Source organism: Octopus bimaculoides, chromosome 22, assembly GCF_046866305.1.
Source record: "Octopus bimaculoides isolate indiv1 chromosome 22, ASM4686630v1, whole genome shotgun sequence".
Taxonomy (NCBI): domain Eukaryota; kingdom Metazoa; phylum Mollusca; class Cephalopoda; order Octopoda; family Octopodidae; genus Octopus; species Octopus bimaculoides.
The window spans coordinates 6,953,620-6,974,342 of record NC_142949.1 but is presented as its reverse complement, the minus strand read 5'-3'; the positions used below and the strand labels follow the sequence as shown (position 1 = coordinate 6,974,342).

At 33.3% G+C, this 20,723-nt stretch overlaps 1 protein-coding gene and 1 pseudogene across 14 annotated transcripts in view; one reads left to right on the top strand and one right to left on the bottom strand.

The window, feature by feature from the left end:
• LOC106872335 (synaptotagmin-1) overlaps positions 1-20,630 on the top strand; it is a 172,190-nt gene extending 151,560 nt beyond the window's left edge. For 7 of the 14 annotated variants that reach the window (XM_089339864.1, XM_089339862.1, XM_089339859.1 and 4 more), the window contains 2 exons: positions 2,357-2,490; positions 18,262-20,630. In XM_089339864.1, coding sequence (XP_089195990.1) covers positions 2,357-2,490; positions 18,262-18,447 — 320 coding nt within the window. In that variant the 3' untranslated portion in view covers positions 18,448-20,630. The remainder of the gene's footprint in view (positions 1-2,356; positions 2,491-18,261) is intronic. The other 7 variants (XM_089339852.1, XM_089339855.1, XM_089339863.1 and 4 more) reach the window with 2 other exon arrangements.
• On the bottom strand, positions 8,562-9,457 carry LOC149131389 (protein phosphatase 1B pseudogene; annotated as a pseudogene).
• Positions 20,631-20,723: the final 93 nt, after the last annotated feature.

The following is a 20,723-nucleotide window of genomic DNA, read 5'->3' as shown; positions in this document are numbered from 1 at the left end:
ATGGCTGCAGTCCAGTGAGTGAAACAAGTAAAAGATAAGTCATTTTTTTTATATAAGACATTATTGTATCATTTATGGGAGATTTAGCTGCTGTTTCTATGAAAGCACATGGCTTAGTGGTTAGAATATTTGGCTCACAATCATTAGGTCATGAGTTCAATTCCAGGTGTCACATTGCGTGCTTAAGCAAGACTTTATTTTACATTGCTTCAGTTCACTCAGCTGGCAAAAATGAGTGGTACCTGTAATTCAAAAGGCCCGTCCTGTCGCATTCTGTGTCATGCTGAATCTCCTTGGGAACTACATTAAAGGTATATGTATCTGTGGAGCGCTCAGCCACTGGGACGTAAATCTCATGAGCAGGCTGTTCTGTTGATCAGATCAACTGAAACACTTATCGTTACAACCAACGAAGTGCCAGTTAAGTTAACACATAAAGCACAACGGGCCCCGATCGTGGCCGTCAGGCACAGGTCGACAGGCCACGATCATGGCCCAGATAGATGCATTTAATTTATGGATGTTTGTTGGGGTCTAATGTCACTCAAACGCTCTGATACCCCACAGAATGCAAGAGGACTAATAGCTCAACTAATGAGTTTTCAGATGATGTAAAACTTGCCACTATTATATACTAAGAAGATATTTTAACTATTTTTTGTTTTTTGTGTGCATGGTAGTTTCATCTTCATAAAATGTGCTCAGCAGTCCATGCTATGTAAATGCAAGTCCCAGCGCTTCATGGGTTAAGTTAAGCTGTTATTTCTATCAAGTTGAGCAACCATATAAACACTCCCTCAATTCAGAATCTAATTAGACTTCCCTGTTTAATTTACTCTCCTTGTTTCTGGAAATTTCTCAAAACAACCAGAAGTACGTACTTGACATGTCTATTTTACTTCATCTCATACAACTGATGGGGTTTTTTTTACCTTAAAAAAAAAAATGGATGAAAGATAATCCATTGGTGCCACTCACTCTTTGTATTGACACAGAGTCAGTGACTGATCCCCTAATTTGCATTTTTCACCTGAGTATCTTTTCCTTTACCAGATCCCTACGTCAAAATAACTTTATATCAGGGAAATAAACGACTGAAAAAGAAGAAGACAACCATTAAGAAACATACTTTGAATCCTTACTTCAATGAATCTTTCACATTTGAAGTTTCTTTTGAACAAATCCAGGTATTTTTGTTGGGAGATTCTTCAGCTGCATCTTTTCAAGATGTCTCGCTGATTTTGGTGCTCTTACCTTGTTTCCAACGGCTTGCCATATTTGCTACGTCCTTCAGCTACAAGCTCAGACCACATTCACGTTCTTCACGATTATTCTAATCCATTTTCTTCAGCATTATTTCTTCATCGACAAATGTAGAAATCTGAACATGAAGAATTTCCTTTTTTTGAAACAGACTCATTAACGTGTCAAGTGATGACAAATGTTACAATGACGATGATAAAAATGATGATGGTATGGCAACGATGACAGTGACAGCAATAACAAGAACATTCATTTTGTAAACGCTCCAAATAATGGTAATGGACAGAGAGGAATTTTGTGTTCAGATTTCTGTGTTTATATGATATACATACATACATATATATATATACATATATATATGTGTGTGTTTGGGCTAATATTAATACAAGTATGGACTTAACGGAGGTGGCTATGGAAAGGTGAAAACGTAAGTGGTTAAAATGTATAAAAAAAACAAAATAACATCCACAAAAGCTAATACCTCCCCACCGCCCAACATACACACACATGGATGTTTCTCAAGCATTAATCCTTTAGCATTTGAACCAGCCATATCCTGCCTAAATATTCTACCTGTTTTATGTTCAAACTGGCCAGATCCAGATTCTCACACCTACCTTACAATATTATTCTAAAAATAAACAACCATGTCAATGAAATCTCAAATCTACAAGAAAGGGCATGACTAATTCAAAAGAATATGAATAAAAGAACATTACATTTGACAAAGAAATCTGAATACTAAAGGGTTAAACATTAATTCGAAGTTATTTCTTCAAATATAACCAAATTGAAAAGAACCAAGCCACCTCTGATCTCTGTTGACATATTTGTATTAGTATAAAATTTTCTTCCAGGTTTTGGGAATTCTTCAACTAATGGCTTTTTGTTTATCTTAAACTGCTCTTTTTATTTTTCATTCCTACCAAACTTCCTCCTAAGCTGATCTTACGACCCAGCAACAAGGCCACCACTTCACGCATGCGGTGTCTTTGTTTTGTTTTTTTTTGTTTTTTTTAATCTCCGTTTTTCACCTTCTGTCTTCATGTTTCCTTCAAGCCGCTCTTCTTTGTGCTTCTCTTTTTCAATCCAGATCCTTATGTTAAGATATCTCTGATGCTAAACGGTAAAAGAATTAAGAAGAAGAAAACCACTATCAAGAAATGTACACTGAATCCATACTACAATGAATCATTTGCGTTCGAAGTCCCCTTTGAACAAATACAGGTATAAACCCTTGTTCCCCCACCCCTCCCAATCACCACCAATGTCTACATTACGTCTCCTTCCTCCCTTCCCTCCAACTGTTTACCTTGATTATCATGTGATTGTAGTAGTAGTAGTAGTAGTAGCAGCAGCAGTGCCACATCTGAAAATGTTGCATAACTCTTGGAATGTTGATGTGTTCTTTGATTATTTTTTTGTGTTACTTTTCTGCCTTCATAGAATTTCTTAGATGCATTCCACACCATCAATATGGAAATGGTGCACACTTCAAGATGCATGGAAAAACATTATATGTAGTAGATTTCTTTCTTTTTTGTTTGTTTTGTTTTGTACCATTCTGTTTTTATAGTTTACAGTCTCAAAGACAAATTTAGAGTATTGAAACATTTCTGAAAATTCTTTCAGGAATTAATATATTCTAAATTTATAAGTTTGTTTTAAAAGTCCATTCTACATTTTTTTAATCGTGTTTTTGTAGTGTTGTCTGCTTAAAATGTTGTCCTAATATTTCTGTCCCCATGTGTATAACTTAGTTCTAACAATTCTGTTCACTCTGTGTGGAGTATCCCAAACTGTCCTGTGTGTTTCACCCAAACCTTTCCCACTGTCTTACCTTTTTATCTTTTTTTGATATGCCTTACCTGTCCTTTTTAGAGTTCATATATGGTTCTATACAGCTCATATATATTAGGGGTTTACCTCACGATCATATGGTCATGGGTTTTTATTCCAGGTCTAGGCAGAGCATAGTGTTCTTGAGCAAGGCACTTCTTTCCATGCTGAAATTGAGTACCACCGGAGTACTCATACAGCTCTGTCTCTCTCTTTCTTCCTCCCTGTAGCTGTCATATCTTTTATATTCCACTGGTTCAATGGTGAATGGGCCAAGGAGGTACCCATATCTACACACAACTACACAGGCACCTAAAACAATTAGTGAAAGCATGGTACACGCTACCAATATATATTTGCTTTCCAAGTGTCAGCTACACACATATTTTTATACTGTCCTATAACTAAACTCATATATCATTCCATACATTTGGATCCCTATATTGTCTTAGGTTTAGAACCATGTATAGTTCTGTGTTTGTTTCTGTAAATTTTCCTATGTCTAAGTCCATGTTGCAGTAATACATCACTTTACAAGGACCCGTTTTATGAGACCCTGGGTTTATGAGCTTTTACATGTCTTATTTTCTGTTAATGAGCTTTTGCTTTACGAGCGTTCTCCAAGAAAAAATTAACTTGAATATCGAAGCATCACTCTGTGTGTGTGTATGTATATATATATATATATATATATATATATATATATATGTATGTATGTATGTGTGTGTGTTTGTATACACACACACACAATATATATATATATATATATATATATATATATATATATATATATATATATATATATATATATATATGTTGTCCTGTACTCAGTCTGACATGCTGTTCTGTCTTTAACCCCTTCTATTGTCCTCTATTTGACTAAATATGTTGTCCTATGTCTGAGTCCACATATTGTCCTATTTCTTCATCCCTATATTTATTGCCCTGTGTTTGGCTGAATATATTATCCTATTTTTGACTTCACATATTATCCTATCTCTGAGTCCATATATACATACAACTTATTCCACAAGATTTTACTTCTGATGGTATCTGCATGCATATATATATAAAGTATCATATCAAGAAAATGGAGAGTGTGACATAGAAAATCAATTTATCTTCATAATAGTAGTCAATCTCATGTCACCTATGCATGTTTCCATTGCTATAACAACAACTGGAACTTCATAAGTGTTAAGCACCGATGTCAAAGAAGAACCACCAATAAACACCAATTAACAAATTAACAAATTCCAGGAATATTAATCAATATGGAGCTAAACTGATGTATGCTTGGATGAAATGAATCCCTGTTGAAAGGGCAACCTCTTTCCATAGATAGATAGATAGACATACATACATACATATATATACATATATATACATACACATATATACACATACACGCATATATACACATACATATATATATATGTACACATATATATACATATATATATGTACACATTACACATATATATATGTACATATATATACATACATATATACATACACACATATATACACATATATACATACACACATATATACACATACACATATATACACATATATACATACACATATATATATATATATATACATACACACATATATATATACATATATATACACATATATATATACATACATATATATATACACACACATATATATATATACGTACACATATATACACATGGTAATGGGTGCTGAAGAAGCTAAGGCTTATTTTGCCAATGCAGAAACTAGTCCATGTGAATGCAAATACTTAAATGTATGTAAGTAGATTATATATACATACATATATATATATATATACATACATACAGACATATATATACATATATAGGCATACATATATATAAGCATACATATATATATGAATACATATATATATATGCATACATATATATATATATATATATAATCATCATCGTTTAACGTCCGCTTTCCATGCTAGCATGGGTTGGACGATTTATTTATTGGGACTGGTGAACCAGATGGCTACACCAGGCTCCAATCTGATCTGGCAGAGTTTCTACAGCTGGATGCCCTTCCTAACGCCAACCACTCCAAGAGTGTAGTGGGTGCTTTTATGTGCCACCGGCACGAAGGCCAGTCAGGCGGTACTGGCAACGGCCACGATCAAAATGGTGTATTTTACGCGCCACCTGCACTGGAGCCAGTGCAGCAGCATATATATATATATATATGTGTATATATATATATATATATATATAAAAATGGAACAAAAACGCAATAGAGGACATTAAAACATTCAAACAGATAGACAATACAAAGACGGACAAGAAAAACAACAATTAGAAGGACAGGCAAAAAAAAGACAGGTCATTCGTGGCTTTCTTTCTTGAATCAAGTTCCAGAAGTCACGACCATTTCAGGCAGTTACACTTGAGATGGTTCAATTTAGTTTTCTCCCCAAAAAAGTCGAAGCTAAGAGCATTAGACCCCTTTGTAAGAAAGCTAGCGAATGTGTATGGCAACAAAGACAAAAAAAAAACAAACAAAAAATGGAGAATATGGTACAGAATTATGAATACAAACAACAAGAAATAATAACAGGTGTCTTAACTGAGAACAAATCGAAGCTGGCGTGTATAAAGTGAAAGCCTAAAGGCATGAGCAGAGGAGATGGACATAAGAGGGGTTAGCGGTCAGCACTCAGGACAAGAAAGAAAGATCATGGCTGGCCAGACACCGCTCACGTGGAAGGAGGAGAGATGGGTAGGGGGCAGCGGGATTGAAGAATTAGAAAAAAAAATTAAAGACGAAGAGTAAGGGGAGATAAATGAGTGGGAGTTAAAGAAAGAGAGGGCCAAGAAATGTGAGAGAGGGGGAGCAAAAAAAGGAAGAAAAATGAGAGGGGGGATAAAAGACAGAGTAAGAGTTGTACAAAATTTAGATACATACATATATATACATACATATATGCATACATATATATATATGCATACATATATATATGCATACATATATACATACATATATGCATGCATATATATATATGCATACACATATACATACATATATGCATACACATATACATATATGTATATATATATATATATATATGCATACATACAAATATATATATACATATATAAAAATATATATATATATATTCATATATATACATACATATATATATATATATACATATATATATATATATATATATATATACACTCTCTGAGTGGTTGGCGTTAGGAAGGGCATCCAGCTGTAGAAACTCTGCCAAATTAGATTGGAGCCTGGTGTAGCCATCCGGTTGCACCAGTCCTCAGTCAAATCGTCCAACCAATGCTAGCATGGAAAGCGGACGTTAAACGATGATGATAATGATGATGATGATATATATATATAGGAAAGTACTGTATTTCACTTGAAGCATTATGTACTGCTGGTAAACAATAATAATAAACAGTCATAATGTGTTTTGAATGTCACAACAATGCACTATAATAACTGGTATAATTTAATCTTCCATAGTCTGATATAATATTTCGGATTGATCGAGTCACTGCTAGAATCAATTCTAGCAGTGACGCGATCAATCCCCTGGGATATCTGAAGAAGGAATTTTTATATTCCGAAATATTATATCAGACTAGGGATGATTGAATTACACCAGTTATTATAGTGCATTGCTGTGACATTCAAAACACATTATTAATATATATGTATAATTAAAGGCAGTGCTCCAGCATGGCCGCAGTCAAATGACTGAAACAAGTAAAATAGTATATATACACACACGCACACATATATACACATATATATACACACACATATATATACATATATATATACACACATATATACATATATATATACACACACATATATACATATATATATACACACACATATATACATATATATATACACACACACATATATACATACACACACACATATATACATACACACACACATATATACATATATATATATATATATAGTTCAAAAACACAATAACAAAAAAACAAAAAAACAACAAAGTGAGGACGTGATATGGATAGTATTATTGGACGCTCAGGAAAGGAAAGAGAGAGTGTATACATATATATATATACACACACGCACACATATATACACATATAAACATATATATATACACACACATATATATATATATATATACATATATATATATATATATATACACACACACACACACATATATATACATATATATGGGAGAATATACAAATAATAACAACAGACGAGGACAGGTGGTGTAAATAACAAAAGTATATATTAGTATGAGGCTCGGGAATACGGAAAGTCTTTGACGTTTCGAGCTACGCTCTTCAACAGAAAGAATACGGAGACAAGGAGAAGAATACGGAGACACGGAGAAAAAAAATTGAATAGTGTTCAGTCAACGGTCAATCATAATAATGAATATATATATATATACATATATATATATATATATATATATATATATATATATATATATATATATATATATATATATAACATTTATATATATAGATGTATATATTGCCCAATGGTTGGCTCAATATATTGTTCTATGTTTGGGTTCCTTTGTTGTCCCATGTTTAGATTCATTCTTTTCAGAATGGTTCAGTAATCTCTACAGAAGCTGGCCTCAGTTTTTCCTCACTTTAAGACACTTCCAACTGTCATTCGCTTAGAACTGAAACTGCCACCAGTTTAACTGGCAACCCTTTTATTTCACCATCCATCAACTTGTACATCACAAGAGAAAGGTTGACATCATCTTTGGGTTTGTAGTTGTCTAGGATTTCTTTAATTTTGTTCTCCAAATGTATGTCCAGTTCTCTTTCCTGACTGTCTCTTCTGACAGCTTTGGTGCTCTTGTTATTTAGACTTCCCTTAGTACTAAGAATTCATTCTTCTTATTTCGGCATTTGGTGAAAATTTCTGGCTCTAGAGATACCAACTGCTCACATGGCTCTTTTCCTTCAACATTTTTATATTCAAAGCCTCCAGGAACCCAGGATATTGTTAAAGATCCATTGATGCACTGCTTCCAGCATTCTGTATACATTCCTTCTCGGCAAGATTTACAGGTTTGTGATCTGTTGTTGGCACCCCGTCGCTTACGGACGTCGAGGGTTCCAGTTGATCCAATCAATGGAACAGCCTGCTCGTGAAATTAACGTGCAAGTGGCTGAGCACTCCACAGACACGTGTACCCTTAACGTAGTTCTCGGGGATATTCAGCGTGACACAGTGTGACAAGGCTGTTCCTTTGAATTACAGGCACAAAAGAAACAGGAAGTAAGAGTGAGAGAAAGTTGTGGTGGAAGAGTACAGCAGGGTTCGCCACCATCCCCTGCCAGAGCCTCGTGGAGCTTTAGGTGTTTTCGCTCAATAAACACTCACAACGCCCAGTCTGGGAATCGAAACCGCGATCCTACGACCGCCATTCCGCTGCCCTAACCACTAGGCCATTGCGCCTCCACAGGTTTGTGATCAGAAAGTGAACATTTACCTTCTTGACACAGAATCACCCAAGAATCTCTGCAATTAGCAAAGAAGTTGTGTGTTGGTGAGACAATAGCACATACTGCTGCAGAGCTACTTTTGTCTTCCCCACTAACCATTTCTGGTATTGTTCGCCTGCAGTCATCAAACTTAAGAAAGTCCGTCTTGATGTCTTTCGACACATCCATAATAGAGGGAAGAATTTCTGTACCCTGGCTGACATCAAGTTTGACAAGAAAGTCTTCATTGGCAATGATATGTTCCATCAGCTGAGCTGCACAGTAGGCTGGTACCTTAACTCCAGCATGACCATCGAATATAGCGAAATAGTAAGGCCATGGGGTAGGCCGAGAGCTGCCGTGTGGGAATCCTCCATTTACACACGCCACCCCTGCGTACTGCTGAAGCCAAAACGAAGGCCATCTCCCGTTCCCACTTCATTATGTTTTTCTGGCTTGTGTATATCAAGAAAGGGTGATCTTTCTAGGTATTGTACCGAAAGATCATCCCATCACCCAAGAAAGCTCCCATGACAACTTATTCCACAAGATTCTACACTTGATGGTGTCTGCATACACCTGAATGCTACTTGTTCCTCCTCTTACTTATTCAGATTTTCAACGTTTCCAGTTTATTTATTGTATATTTAGAAACTGAAGCAAGCTTTTGTTTACTTTAAAAATAAAAAAATATTAATCTGTTATCACTGTTTTTAAAAAGAGGGTGAAACAAAGATTAGTTGGAAACACAGAAAAAAACTTGTTCCATATCGAGTACAATTAAGGCTTCTTTCTCTAGTTTGTTTATCAATCCGGTCCAACGTATATATATCAATTTGAATATACATAGGAGTGCATATAAAAGCGTAAATATTGAGATAGAATGGGGGAAAAAAAGGAAAGAAAAACGGAGGTGACAGATATTAGAGTCTCTATGAATGTGTCGTTATCTTACATGGTTATCATGAAAAAAGACAAAACAAGGTACTTGTTAGATTAAAATAGAAACACTCTACGTACCATATATCAAAAGTTGTATGTTATCGAATATAAACGACATTGGGGTTTTATTATTTCTTTTTCCTTTCGACCTTTCGATCTGTTACTGTTTTTCTAAGCACAGCTATTTTGTTGTCGTTTTTGAATCGCAAGTTGAAGGGGGAAAATGATGGATCGTCGGGTGGAATCGTTTGCATTTAAAGATCTAGTGTTGCATGTTTGTTACTTATGTGTATATCCACAGCGAAGAAAGAATATCTCTTCCGAGATAATGTCGTTTCAGTAATTTTTGTTGACGTCAAAAAGTCTTAGAAGGGCGATACAGCCGTGATAGTTGAAGGTAAACTTTCGGAGGTGACAATTGTGACATCTTCTATAACTGTTTCAAAATGGCGGTACTGACGGTGTGTATGTTGGCACTCCGTCGCTTACGACGTCGAGGGTTCCAGTTGATCCGATCAACGGAACAGCCTGCTCGTGAAATTAACGTTCAAGTGGCTGAGCACTCCACAGACACGTATACCCTTAATGTAATTCAGGGAGATTCCGTGTGACAAACCTGACCCTTTGAATTACAGGCACAACATATTCTCCTGAGTTTGGATTTATATGTTATCCGATATTTATCTCATTGTGTTATCTTTGCATACACAGTATAGTCAAACGGTTAATTAACATATTTGTTTCTTTGTCAAAAGCCCACAGTTTCAATTCCACTGTAGTATCTTGGGCAAATCTAATTTTCTAATATCTTACGCTGACCCATACTTGAAAGTGAAATTTAGTTGACGGAAAATATATGTAAGTCCTTTGTATGGTTTTTACCAGTAATTTAAAATGGCCGTATCAGGCTCGAATATTCTACCGAATATTTTTAAACCGGCCGGATCCAGCCTTTCACACTTTTCTTACAATGTCATTCTAAAAATAGACAATTGCATCGTTGAAATCTCAAAGCTATGAGATAATGCATAGTTAAATTAAAATAATGTGTATAAATAAGCATTGCGTTTGACAGAGTAATATGAATGATAAGAAGCTAAACCAGCCATATTAAGCCCAGATACTCCACCTGCTTTATGTTCGAACCAGCCAGCTCCAGCCTCTCACACCTACTCTACAATACCATTCTAAAAGTAAACAATCACATCGTTGAAATCTCAAAGCTACAAGATTAATGCATGACTAATTTAAAACAATGTGACTAAATAAGCATTACAGACTAATCTGAATACTGAGAGTTAGACTCTCTCTTTTACTCTTTTAGTCATTTGACTGTGGCCATGCTGGAGCACCGCCTTTAGTCGAGCAAATCGACCCCAGGACTTATTCTTTGTAAGCCAAGTACTTATTCTATCGGTCTCTTTTGCCGAACCTCTAAGTTACGGGGACATAAACACACCAGCATCGGTTGTCAAGCAATGCTAGGGGGACAAACACACACACACATATTTATATATATATATATATATACGATGGGCTTCTTTCAGTTTCCGTCTATCAAATCCACTTACAAGGCTTTGGTCGGCCCGAGGCTATAGTAGAAGACACTTGCCCAAGATGCCACGCAGTGGGACTGAACCCGGAACCATGTGGTTGATAAGCAAGCTACTTACCACATAGCCACTCGTCATATAAGACCCAAATATTCCACTTGTTTTATGTTCACACTGGCCAAATCTACTCTATAATGTCATAACACCAGATTGTCAAAGTATGCACAACCATCCCAACACCTTCCTGCATCCTGAAGGTGGGATCTATTTCATGTCATTGAGATTTACTCCTCTCAACAATTAAAGGTGATTAAGAATTTGGCTGGCTCTTATCCCTTGATGTGTCTTGCATGGCTGATTTTACCAGGAGATTGCTCCCCCACCATTGATCTCCAGGTCACGATTCATACAAGCTCTTTAATCATAAGCACCGGTGTAGCTATGTGGTAAGAAGTTTGCTCTCCAGCCACTTGGTTCTTGGTTCAGTCCCACTGTGTGACACCTTGGGCAAATGTCTTCTACTATAGCCCTGGGCCAACCAATGCTATGTGAGCAGATTTGATAAATGGAAGCAGAAAGAAGCCTGTTGCTTTTATATATATATATATATATATATATATATATATATGTGTGTGTGTGTGTATATATATATATATATATATATATATATATATATATAGATAGATAGATAGATAGATAGATAGATAGATAGATAGATAGATAGATCTGTATGAGTGCTTTTTGAAGAATCATATAATCTTATTAAAAGCACCTTCTCAGTGTTTAGCAAAAAATATAAAGAACGCTGTTAAGTGATCAATATATATCTCCATTATGCAAATTATCAACAACATCAATGGAATGGCTGAATACAGGGCACAGGGTAGTAGGAGAAACAAGGGTATGGAATAAAACCTTCTATCAGAACTTCATGTTAATTTGTTTCAAACACCAGCTCAATAGAAATAAAGTTATATTATTTTCAAAACTAATTTAAACAAAAGTAGTATATTTCAACAGAAATATGGTAAGAAAAGGGTTAAAGTGATCCAAAATCTTCCATCAAAATTATAAATTATGTTTCAAATACCAGATTAATAATGACAAAGTTATGTCATGAAACTCTTCATTACTAGCAAAGTTAATTGAAACAGAGGCAGGGAATTTTAGCAGAAATACGGTAACAAAAGGGTTAAAGTCTTCTATCAAAATTATAAATTAATTAGTGTTTCAAATACCAGATTAATAATGACAAAGTTATTTTACAAAATCCTTTATTACTTTGAAAATTTATTGAAACAAAGGCAGCATAATACAACAGAAATATGATAACAAAGAGGTTAACAATTTTGTTCAACTTTGTCTAAATCTCCCCTGTTTTGTTATATATCTTGTTGTTTTGCCATAATTTTGTTGAGTCAAGTATTGTCAAACTGACTCCGCCACCTTTGTCTTATAAACTTAATCCTCTGATTCTAATAATGGTCAGTATTGTCATATTTAGTGTTGCACATTGTCTTTTGTCTGTTTTGTAGTTTCTTTCTGTTGTTTTGTTTGTTTCTTAGATATTTTATTGAATTATTTATTTGTTCTAAGTAAGAATTAATCTGATTTCCCCAAGGTGTCTCTTCTCTCAAGATCTCCAATAAAATGTCTGAATCTTGTAAACATTAATATATAACTACTATATATATGTGAATGTATATTCACATATATATATACATGCATGTGAGTGTGTGTATGGTGTGTGTGTTTTCAATTTTTGTGAGACCTTTAAGTGCAATGTGTGTGCATATATATATATATATAATTATTTTTGATTATCTGGGGCCCATATGGATTGTGTACCCCTAAACTGTAATTTGTTTGGTTTATCCCTAAATCTGGCACTACTCCTTGATGTGTTTGTTAGACTATCCACTTCATCATAGTAAACCAATTTACCAGTTCACCAATTTACCAATTTATTCTATTTTTGAAAAATATGTAAAAGGACTTATCAAATGTCTTCTTTTAAACAATAAAAACGTCAACTTTGCTTTTTATCCTATAAAGGTTGATAAAAAAAAAGTACCAGTCGAGAGCAATGGATTGGTAGATCATAACCATGTCAGTTGACATGTCTTGTGCTATCTGTTCTGGCTCTGCATGTTCTGAGTTCAAATCCTGCTTTGTCACCAAATAACAGTAATTCTTCTGTTGGGAGTTGTGAAGAATTCAGGTAATATCAACGATTTGAAAGACTAAAACCAACAGAAACAATTTTATTTGGTTTGACCCAAATACCAATTGCCACCAACTTGAAGAATGTGGTTGGCTGAAAGAATAGTGTGCCAGAAAACCAAATGAGAAGGTCACTAGTTCAAACCTTATTACTAGTTGTGGATTCTGTCCTTGGTCAATACACTCAACTCTCGATGGTCCAGTTAACCTATCCGTAAACGTGTATACTAATGATCATGGGATTGCACCTAGAAAGTTCCCCTCCAAAGCACAAGTCCAAGCAAGATTGTTTATGGAAAACCAGCAGTCGCCCATGCATACCGGTTTTGCCTCTCCATACCACCAACATTATCCAAGAGAAAGGCAAAAGCTGATGAAGCTTGACACCAATAACATCCCAATTCATTTCTACACTTGAGTGAACTGGGGCAACGTGAAATGAAGTATCTTGCTCAAGAAGACAACACACAGCCTAGTCTGGGGATCAAACTCACTACCTCATGATTGTGAGCTTAACACTCTAACCACTGAGCCAGTTGACTGTTATATGTAGAAACAGGATGGAGTTGATTTCCTCTTGTAAAAGAATGCCATCTTTGATAACTATGTGTCCTATCCAGGGGGAGGTCTGTTTCTCACGAAGTCGCTTGCTAAAAAAGGGAAAAAAAGGTTAAAAACTTTGAGAAAAAAATGTTTTAAAATGAGCAACAAAATTATATTAGATTCATAAACAATACAAAAAATTCTTAGTCTGAGAAAATCAATGATGATGGCCTGTTGTTGACAAAATGATGCCATAAGAATTTGTAGAATGGAATATTCAAACAATAAGGCACCTTGGAAACAATATATATATTAGATCTGTTGCCTTGGTAACAAATCATATCAGATTTGTTGCTTTGGTACCAGAATCCATCCTGTCTGCAGCCTTGGTAATAAAATTGATTAGAAATGCTGCTTTGGTAAGAAAATTATTGAGTCTGCTGTTGTCATGGTAGCAAAATTTATCCGATCCATTGCTGCAATAAACGAATCTTCTGCCAATGTTGGACTTAAATCTCTTAAGCAGTCCAACACCACCACCACCACCTCACTCTTAACTCTTCTGTTACCATATTGCTACTGAAATACACTGCCTTTGTTGCAGTTCTGAAAATAATGGAAAATTTTGTAGAATATCTTGGATTATTTAAGCTTATGTGTGGAACATAAATGAGCATGAAATTTTGATGGAAGATTTTAATTTAGACATGAAGTTTGAATCATAAAACCAGGGGCAGGCTCAAGCAGGTTGGTGCCAAAAGGGTTGACCCTTTTGTTACCATATTTCTGTTAAAATATGCTGCCTTTGTTTTAATAAATTTTAAAAATAATGAAGAGTTTTTGGTAGAATATCTTGGATTATTAATCTGGTGCTTGGAAAATAGATTAACAAAGCTTTGAAAGAAGTATATTATGCAGACAGCTTTAAATAAGAATTTTGCATCATAGAACCACAAGTAGTCTCTAGCAAAATGATGCCAAAATGGTTAAGTGACTTTAGCTCAGTCCATTCAGTTACAAGCACCAGGTCTGAGAATGATTCTCTCCTTCCTCCCAATGGCATCAGGGAATTATGGGTGTTGTACAATCTTCACCAAAATAAATTATGAAAAGAAAAGAAGAGACATTAGATGGGAGAAATGAAGGACAAAGAATTAGTCAAAGAGAATATTTGGTTTAGAACCTTATATTGAAGTGCTTTAGTCTTCGGTTTTAACACAGTCGATGTCCATTTATGATTCCATAAACTTCTTTCAGTCATTGACAGCAGTTTCTTCATGAACAAAAATCAACATAAACTTCTTTGACTGGCAAAAGCTGAAAGACCTTTCCATATTGGTACTATTAACATATGCACCATATGGCTGGAGCATAAGTTCAACCCTTTAGCATTTAAACTGACCATATCTGGCTCAAATATTCTATCTGTTTTATGTTGAAACTGGTCAGATTTGGTTTCTCACACTTACCCTACAATGTCATTCTAAAAATAAACAATCATGTCTTCAAAATCTTGATACTACAAGGCATTACAGGATTAATGAAACAAGTAAAAGAAAACAAAAAGACATTTTCACTCTAATTTTCTCTGATTTCTCTAAATTTTTCAAATTTCTCCAAATTCTTCAAATTTCTCCAAATTTTTAAAATTTCTTCAAATTCTTCCTGCAAATGTCCAGCATGCTCTAAGCCAGTGTTTCTCAACCATTTTTTTGGTTTTTTTTACTTATGGACCCCTTTGGTTCCTATCTTGCTCAGATAGACCCTCCTAGCCATTCGATGTTTTAAAAAACCCAATTATATTTTTATAATTAAAAATTATTAAGAATCGTATAAAAAAAATTGTTTAAATATGTTGTATATTGTAGAAGCTTAACCAATTTATTGCAGATAAAGTTTAATTTTAAAAAAAAAGGTCTTATATGGATCCTCAAGCATCATATGGACCTCCAGAGGCCATATGGACCCTAGTTGGGAATCACTGCACAAAGCAGCTTTTCTCAAATATTTCTTTCTTCTTTTAACTGCACTGCATGGCTTTTGCTGTTTTGTTTTTCTTCAAATTTATATTTTTGAGGTGTTGAGTGAGGTGAGGAGACATATGTGTTTCTTAAACTTTGATAAGAAGGTAATCCTAACCAAAAATGTATTTATTCATTTATTTGTTGATTAATTTATATGTTTATTATTTACTTTTTCAAACTGATAAAAGTTAATATAATCATTCCAGTAAAATAACTAAGTAAATGTGAAAAGATTTAGAGGTTTTTAAGGTTAGGATAATAATCGGAAAAGTAGTGATGATAATGATGATGATGATGAAGATGATGAAGGTGATGACAATGATGAATACAATTATGACCGTTACTGTTGTGATGACAATAAGAGCGACACAGCCCCTAATAATGGTAATGATAACAGGGATAATAATGATGATGCTGATGCTGATAGTGGGGAATATGATGATGATGATGATGATTAATCCCCACAGTTAAGAACACAAGAATCAGACTTTTTTTAGTGTTTTTTTTTTTAATTAAAAATAATAGCAATTTTTTTATTAAGCAAAACGACAGATACATTTTTATATGATTTGATTTTTGGCTTTCTTGATAATGTTGTAGTTACTGCAGTTTTGGTTTGTTTTAGGGAACACAATTCATAGAATGGAGTTGATTGCAATGAAGAATTATAATTCTGTCAGAGTACTGACCATTATTATTATTATCATCATGTTTGTTCATTTTCTTTGACCATTGACAATTGGTGTTGGTGTGTTACACCTCCCCCCCTCATAAATTAACAGTTCAGCAAAAGAGACTTATAGAATAAGTACCAGGCTTAGAAACAGAACTGGGTCAATTTGTTTGATTAAAATTCTTCGAGGCAGTGCCCCAGCATGGCCACAGTCTGAAACAAGTAAAAGATAAAAGACATCATGTCTTTGGAATATTTTTAGAGATATTTTGATGTCTGCTGCTCCAAATAGAATTCAACGTATGATGTATGAATAGAGGGGGGTATCTGATGTGAAATATGTTCTCTGGGAGCAGAAATATTACTGGCACGCCATCAGTTATGATGACAAGGGTTCCAGTTGATCTGATCAACAGAACAGCCTGCTCTTGAAATTAATGTGCAAATGGTTGAGCATTCCACAGACTTGTGTACCCTTAATGTAGTTCTCAGGGAGATTTGGCATGACACAGAATGTGACAAGACTGTCCCTTTGAAATACAAGTACTACTCATTTTTTCCAGCTGAATAGACTGGAGCAACATGAAATGAAGTGTCTTGCTCAAGAACATAATGTGTCGCCAGGAATTGAACTCATGACCTTGCGATCTTGAGCTGAATACTCTAGCCACTAAGTCACATGCCTTCACAGCAGGAATATTAATAAGGAAGGAATTGTTCTGCTCCATACTTCAAACAGTTCACATTTCTGATATGGAATGGGTTTTTTATGTATTTAAGCATTAAAAACTTATATAAAAATATCATTTTATTTTAAGCTTTCAGTTTTAAAATGATTTAAATCAAAACCTTCCTTCAAATATTATGTGAAATTTTAGCTCAAACTCTAGCTTAATCTTTTTGTTACCATATTTCAGTTGAGATGCTCTGTGTTTCTTTAAATTAATTTTAAATATAACAAAGAATTTAGTAAAATAACTTAGTTATCATTAAGCTAGTGTTAAGAACATGAATTGTGACTCAGGTTTGGTGGAAGATTTAATTAAGAACTTTTGAAAACAAGACATTTGTACTACAGAGCCAGATGCAGTTTCAGTCAGGTTGGTATCAAAAGGGTTAAGAATTGTTTCTCTATTATATATTTTAACCCTTTTGTTACAATATTTCAGTTGAGATGCCCAGAGTTTCTTCCAATTAATTTTAAATATAACAAAGAATTTAGTAAAATAACTTAGTTATCATTAAGCTAGTGTTAAGAACATAAATCGTGACTATGGTTTGGTGGAAGATTTTGATTCAGAACTTTTGAAAACAAGACGTTTAAAGTACAGAGCCAGAGCTGGTTTCAGGCAGGTTGGTGTCAAAAAGGTTAAAGAATGAGAAAATTCATGGGGTGCACACAGAATAGTGAGAATCCAAGCAATAATGTATCTATTCATTCTTAAAACATTCTGCCAGATTTAAATGTTCCATGGATGTCAATGAATATGGAAATCAAAAGAGAATATGTCCTGCATTTCAGAATTCCACCTTACAGAAATTTTCAGGAATGCAATGTTTCCATAATATAATGAGGGATTCTGTAGACTATTTCTTGGTTTCAGACATTATATTTCCCAAGACATTCCATTGTTTCATTTTTCATTAACAAAAAATCTTGTTTTCTTTTTTTCTTTTTTCTTATCTTTTTACAGAAAGTGTCCCTTTACATCACAGTCGTTGATTACGATCGTATTGGGACTTCCGAACCTATTGGGCGAACCTTCCTTGGCTGCAACTCCACTGGTACTGAATTGCGTCATTGGAGTGACATGTTGGCTAATCCTCGCCGACCAATTGCGCAATGGCATACTCTTCAAGAAGTGCCCGAGAAGAATTAGGTCGCCCAATACCACGGACTCCGCAACATTTCTTCGATTTCCCTCAGTTTTAGCTGTACAGTTTCTCCTAACCCTCTCTATTTCAGCTTATTTTTTTACAGCATATTTAAAATATTATCCTTACATTTTTTTAGAAGAAATATACAAATAATTGAATAGGTTTAAGTTTATTTCATAGTGTCTTATGATGTATAATAGATATCATGATATATCTTAGAGTCTTATGATATGTAATACAAAGTTAGGACATATAATAGTCTTTTGATAATATAATCCAGTGTTTTTAATTATTCATATACATGTATATACGTATATATATATATGAATATTTATATATATACTTATGTATATATATATATATATAAAGATATATGTATATATATATGTGTGCGTACATACATATATGTATATGTATATTAATGCATATAATATATATATGTTTGTATGTATGTATGTACGTATGTATATATATTTATAAATATAATCCGGCAATAAAAAGTCACTTTCAGAATATATTAATAGTATTAAAAGGGTAGCTTATTAAAAACAGGTGATAAACTAAATATACAACAAGCCTAGAATATTTCCGAAAGCAGTAAAAAGTCAGGTGTAATTAAAAATAACTTTTGAAATATTTAGTTTTTAATTAGTCATAGTATTTAGTGATTATTTAATTAGGAAGGTGATAACTATTAGCTAATTATTTTTCATCTGAGTTTAGGTGTTTAGGATAGAATTGAAAATTAAAATAATGAAAAATATGGGTTTGAAATAAAGATTTTTTTTTTTTAAAGCTGAAGGTTTAAAACTGACGGTTTAAATCATAGGAGTCGATAAGAGTAAAATTAAATAAATAAATAAATAAATAAAACCATCAGAAAAATCATGGTTTGTCCCAAACTGGGAATTTCAACAGAATTGTCTCGCTAATTTCCTTTGTAAAATATGAAGTACATGAAAAAAAAAATTAAATTAAAGAATTCACTTAAATTTTTGTTGATTTGTATGTCCTGAAGTACAGCAGTTCACTAGGCTGCAACTCCTGTATAAACACCTGCCTAAGCTGTCTATTTGTTTATACGCCATAACACAAAAACTGTTTTATGTATGTGATACATTATAGAAGAGCAACGATGTGTGTTACATATTGTTTAACATCCATAAGAAACCTGTGGTATGACAAAAGATCTCATTTAGTTATTCATAGTTGTTCTAGGTATACAAGTATGGCATTAGCAAAAATCTTATTAAAATAAATAAATAAATTAAAAAAAAACAACAAAAAAATACCCCAAAATGTGAAAAAGTTTGATATGAAATTAACTGTCTTATGATTAATGAAATCTGTTAATAAATTCTCACATATTCCCTTGACATATGGTGTAAGATGTTTAAAAAAATAACTTATGAATTTTTCTTTACAACAAAATTTTATACCTTTGACAAGGGTGTTGTGTATGCATCAATGACTAAAAATTTGTATGTGCCACATCTTATATAAGCTACATGAGAATATTTCAAATGACAGCATGCAAAAACTATAACTCATACAAGTTGTGTGCGCTGATAAAAGGATACAATCAGTGAAAAGTTTAAAGCAAAAAATGAAAAATAAAATAAACTAAAAATAAATATAAATTATCTAAAATATACATATCAAACTTTTACAGAGTTTATCGATAATAATGATAATAATAATGCTAAATAATTATATAAATAATAAGGACAAGATAAATCATAATACAAATTCACAAAAATATATTTATTTCATTAAAAATTACTAAAGGAATTAAGATAAAAATAAAGGAAGTTGATATAACTCTTCTGATGAAATAGAAAATCAAACAAGGAGGAAAAGAAAAATTTTATGTAAATGTTATTTTTCTGAGAAATTAATGAAAAACTTCATTTACTCAATTGCTATTTTAAAAGGAGATAATGATAATAATGATAATAATAATAATGAAAAGCAAAAAGAAAAACAACAAAAAGTATTTAAAATGAAACAGTTGTTACTGATTGACAGTGGTGATCTATATAGAAGTTAATGAGTTCTAAAATTAACTAATACAGAGTTGTTAATTGAGAAAAAAGGAAAAAAAATTAGATGATAAGGAAAACAAAAACAAACAATAAAAACAACTTTAAAATATTAATTATAAAGGTGCAACATTTTAAAAACAGTGATTAAGGATTAGAATGATAGAGAAATTAAACTTCAATAAATAAGCAATAAATAGGTAAGAAACTATAGATTATTAATAATAATAATAATA